Below are 4,661 nucleotides of genomic sequence, written 5' to 3' on the forward strand. Positions count from 1 at the left end.
GATCCTGCGCCCCTGACAGCGGGGACAGCCCACTTAGGCCTCTCTGCTCGGCCTCACCTTCTGATTTTCACTATCCCTGTACCTTCTTACCTGCACCCACCTTTCTCAATAAAATCAAAATAATCATTATTCCTCAACTCACTTAACCATATCCCTCGCATTGTTACAGGCTGATATAATTCATCTTTATATAACCTCTGTAAGATAAGTATTGTTTTCTCCCACTTTAGGAGAAGAAGCCGAGGTTATGAGAGATTAAGAAACATGTTTTAAATAAACCCAGGTCACCTTATATTTCCTCCCCTGCCTGGTCACAGGCTTATTATCACCATCCTCTCTCTCTGGTGTTTCTCCGCCAGCCCAAACAACTCGAGCCCCACAATGAGAAATAGCCTAATTTGGGAGTCAAAATTATCAACAGAAACCCCATCGAATTGCTCACAACAACAAAAAACCCTCAACAGTTACTTGGGTACTCTGCTTCACATTTTTTTGGCTTATTCACCTTGTTAGAGCATTTACTACTCAGAGACCCGAATCCCAGGGGAGGGTGACTGACTCTCACGTCCACTTCCTGCCTCCGGTGTCCACACAGCCCAGAGCAGTCGGGGGCAAGGGTCTTTATCCATGTTTTCCAATAAACCCCTGCTCTAGTTCTGGCGTGTAGGGGGAAATACAATAAACAAATGACTATTTTTACATTATTCAATCACCTTTTCACTTATTATATTTAGGACAGACCTTTTTCCTTCAGCTACCCCAATGAACTGAGCAAATTGGATGTTTGCTTGTCCTCCATGTAACTAGCATTTATTTACATTTCTTCAGTATCTCGCTGATGTTCTACATTCTTCCAAAAGGAGATGTAGGAAATGCCAAAACCTTTTCCCTGTCTCCCCTCTGCTCTGTCCTCTGTCACCCAACCCCCTCCGGCCCTCCTGCAGGTCCAGCATGCCAGCAAACAGATCAGTGCGGAGAAGCAGTACAAAGGGATCATTGATTGTGTGATAAGAATCCCCAAGGAGCAGGGCTTCCTCTCCTTCTGGAGGGGTAACCTGGCCAACGTGATCCGTTACTTCCCCACCCAAGCGCTCAACTTCGCCTTCAAGGACAAGTACAAGCAGATCTTCCTGGGGGGCGTGGATCGGCATAAGCAGTTCTGGCGCTACTTTGCCGGTAACCTGGCTTCCGGTGGGGCAGCTGGGGCCACCTCCCTCTGCTTTGTCTACCCGCTGGACTTTGCCAGGACCAGGTTGGCTGCAGATGTGGGCAAGGGTGCCGCCCAGCGGGAGTTCAGTGGTCTGGGCGACTGTCTTACCAAGATCTTCAAGTCCGATGGCCTGAGGGGTCTCTACCAGGGTTTCAGCGTCTCCGTGCAGGGCATCATTATCTACAGAGCTGCCTACTTTGGAGTCTATGACACGGCCAAGGGTGAGAAAGGGGAAAGGGGAGCAGCGGGTGAGGGGTCAGGAAGAGGGTCGTGTGTGTGAGGGATGGGGGAGGATCTTATAGGATCTATATGACAGAGGGGACTTTATGAATCTTATTTCCCCCATAGTCTCTGGGCTAAACTGAACCATCTGAATGAGGAGGTGTTGTGGTGTGAATAAATGAGTAGCTACAGTTTCTCCATCCTCCGTTGAGTTAAACTCTAGCCTTGAGTTATTCAGAGAGGAAGAAGGGGGTGCACGACTGCCCCGACACAGCTGGGTCAGTTACCGAGCTCAGCCTGAAGCAGCTTCAACAAGTCCTGAGCGGAACACTGGCTTCCCTGGACCCAGACTGGGCAGCCGCTGAGTGCTCTACGTGAGGTGTCCTCATAGGAGCAGAGGTCCTAAAGGGGCGGGGTGTGGAGACGCAGTAGCCTCTGCCCCTCCAACCGCCCTGTGCCCGGCTGCTGAGAGCAAGCCCCTCACAGCCACCTGGCTCCTTGACTCTACCCACAGGGATGCTGCCTGACCCCAAGAACGTGCACATTTTTGTGAGCTGGATGATTGCCCAGAGTGTGACAGCGGTCGCAGGGCTGGTGTCCTACCCCTTTGACACTGTTCGCCGTAGGATGATGATGCAGTCTGGCCGGAAAGGAGGTAAGTCTGAGTCCTGCTGATTTAAAGAGGGTTATAGATCACACACACACATTTTTTTTTTTTTGAGAGAGCGGGAGGGACAGGTCCCCTTGACAGGGTCTCCCCATGCCACGATCACCCCCGGCCTCCCAGCGTTACAGATGTCCAGCATGCTCAGGTCAGCCTGGGGCCTGATCTCTGGCCTTCATGGCTCCAGCATCACACAGGTGCCCCACCACCTGCACCATGGGGCTGAATCATCACCTTCCTTGTTTTTTGCTCAAAGAATGCTATTCGGAGTTCCTTTCCATTGTTATTATCCTAAATTAATCATCAAAACTGTATTTTCTAAGAAGGATTTAGGGAAGAAAGATAGTAACTAACTCCCCCTAATATTCCCAACTATTCTTTATGGAGACTTTTTTTATTGGGTCATCAGCAAAGTCATGACACATTTTTGCAAAGAAAAACATAAATAGGTCGTGACTTTCTCAATGACCTAATATTAAAGAGATGATCAGAACATCAAAAATGAGAAATGTCGAGGTGAACTTAACTAGACGTCCAGCATTATAGAGACCTTGGGCCCTTTTCCCTCAGAGCTGCTGCAGAAACCAGGGAAAGACCTAACGAGCTCATTTAGAAGGAATTGCTGCTTGCTTTTCTCTAACTACATGCAGTTACTGTAAGTATTAGTGGCAGAGGGTGTGTCAGCTGGGGGACAGGTGGCTTAAAGCCGTCTGCTGTGATATGAAAAGTTGGGCTTCTGTAGGTCGAAGCATAGTAAACCGTCCTTGAAGCCAGTCAAACGTCAGCAGTTGCACGGTTCAGCCTCATCGTTTATTACATAATCTTGGGAGAGTATAATCTGAGAGTAGACCTGTTTTCTCATCTGCAGAAAAGCATGTAACGCTCCCAACTCCACCCCCTTCCTGGTTTACAGTTTGACAGTCTGTGCACTCGCTGGTTAACTGTCCCTGTTCTTCACTGACCCCAAGTTAAAGGAGTAGGAATGACAGGAGGCCCAGACTAACGTCCACGCAGGAAGATGTGCAGTCCAGTCTTGTGTAGAACTCAAGCTTAACGCCCCAGTGACTTTCATTACACAGCCGGGACGCTGTGCGTACGTCTCAGAGGAGGTCTGTGTCCTCCGGCATCACAGAGCCCTCACCGATACTTCTCTCCACAGCTGACATCATGTACACTGGGACGGTGGACTGCTGGAGGAAGATTGCAAAAGATGAAGGAGCCAAGGCTTTCTTCAAAGGTGCCTGGTCCAATGTACTGAGAGGCATGGGCGGTGCTTTTGTGCTGGTATTGTACGATGAGATCAAAAAATATGTCTAATGGAATTAAAACTCCAGTTCACTGATTCATGGTGGACTTGGCTGCCAAGTTCACAGATCCATTGTGTGGTTTAACAGACTATTCCTAGGGGAAGTAAAAAAGACCGATCTGGTATAAAAACCAGACTGAAAGGAATACCTCAGAAAAAAAATGCTTCATTTGAGTGTTCATTAAACCACAGATGTATTTTGTATTTATTTTACATTTAAATTCCCACAGCAAATAGAAAATAACGTATCATACTTGTACAATGAACTGAAGAAGGTGATATTGAAGAAATAATGTGAAATATCAAATAAAGACCACTTAATGCATGTTCTCTATTTTATTAAACTTACTAACTGCTAAACATATTAAAGGGGGCCAGCAGATGGCATAATTTTACACTGCTGGACTCCCATATAACCAACCACAGTTGAAGTCCCACGCCCAGCAGTTTGAAATTCATGCCAGGCGCCATGTGCATGCATGTCCAAAATCCCAAGAGAATGGAGGAGACAGAATTGCAGCATGGCCATCCAATCTAGGGGGTGATTTCTATCTGTTTCTCTGTTCCTCCAGCAAGCACACACTGCCAATAGCAAAAATATCTCTAAAATATATAGATAGACCATAAGTGCTTATTTTCTAGGATAACTTGTCAATCGGTGGCCAAGCTGCTCCATCTCAGATGTTACATGGGATATATATTACATGAGCATCTATTATACTTACGGTCCTGTTTTTCAGACTGAAGCAGGTTCTGCACTCTGTCCTGCTCCATGTGGTGTTGCTGTAGGCTTCGGAGTAAAATGGAACACGGCTTCCATAATCCCACCTGGTTTCAGGGACTTTAGACATTCTGAGGCTTTGCTAACCACTTTAATTCACAGTTTCAAGAATTTTGCATTATTGGGACCAGCAGTTGGCATAATGGCTATGTCACTGGACTCCCATGTAGTTGACCACAGTTAGAGTCCTTGACTCGGTGGCTTAAACTCACGCCGGGCGCCTGTGCGTGCATGCTCAAGATCCCGAGAGGAGAATGAAGACGGGATTGTGGTGTGGCCATCCCCCTGGGGGGTTATTTCTCACTTTTGGTTTCTCTGTCTCTCTCCATCTTTCTGGTGAGCACACGTGCCCTATAGCAAAAACCTCTCCAAGAAAAAAAAAGAGACTTTTGCATGATTAAGAAATGTGCTTTAAGAGAATTTGTTTGCCTAGAATTTTATAGCAAGTGAAAAGTGAAAATCAGCTGTCTTAGCAAGG

The 4,661-nt window shown here is 47.0% G+C and overlaps 1 protein-coding gene across 1 annotated transcript; it reads left to right on the forward strand.

Moving 5' to 3' along the window:
- Positions 1 to 857: 857 nt before the first annotated feature.
- Positions 858 to 3,727, forward strand: SLC25A4 (solute carrier family 25 member 4). The gene is made up of 3 exons (XM_027776598.1): positions 858 to 1,431; positions 1,947 to 2,087; positions 3,256 to 3,727. Exons 1-3 carry the CDS (start codon positions 873 to 875, stop codon positions 3,411 to 3,413), a joined length of 858 nt encoding a protein of 285 aa, XP_027632399.1. The 5' UTR covers positions 858 to 872; the 3' UTR covers positions 3,414 to 3,727.
- The last annotated feature ends 934 nt before the right edge of the window (positions 3,728 to 4,661 follow it).

Source organism: Tupaia chinensis, unplaced genomic scaffold (genome assembly GCF_000334495.1).
Source record: "Tupaia chinensis unplaced genomic scaffold, TupChi_1.0 Scaffold000685_1, whole genome shotgun sequence".
Taxonomy (NCBI): Eukaryota; Metazoa; Chordata; class Mammalia; order Scandentia; family Tupaiidae; genus Tupaia; species Tupaia belangeri.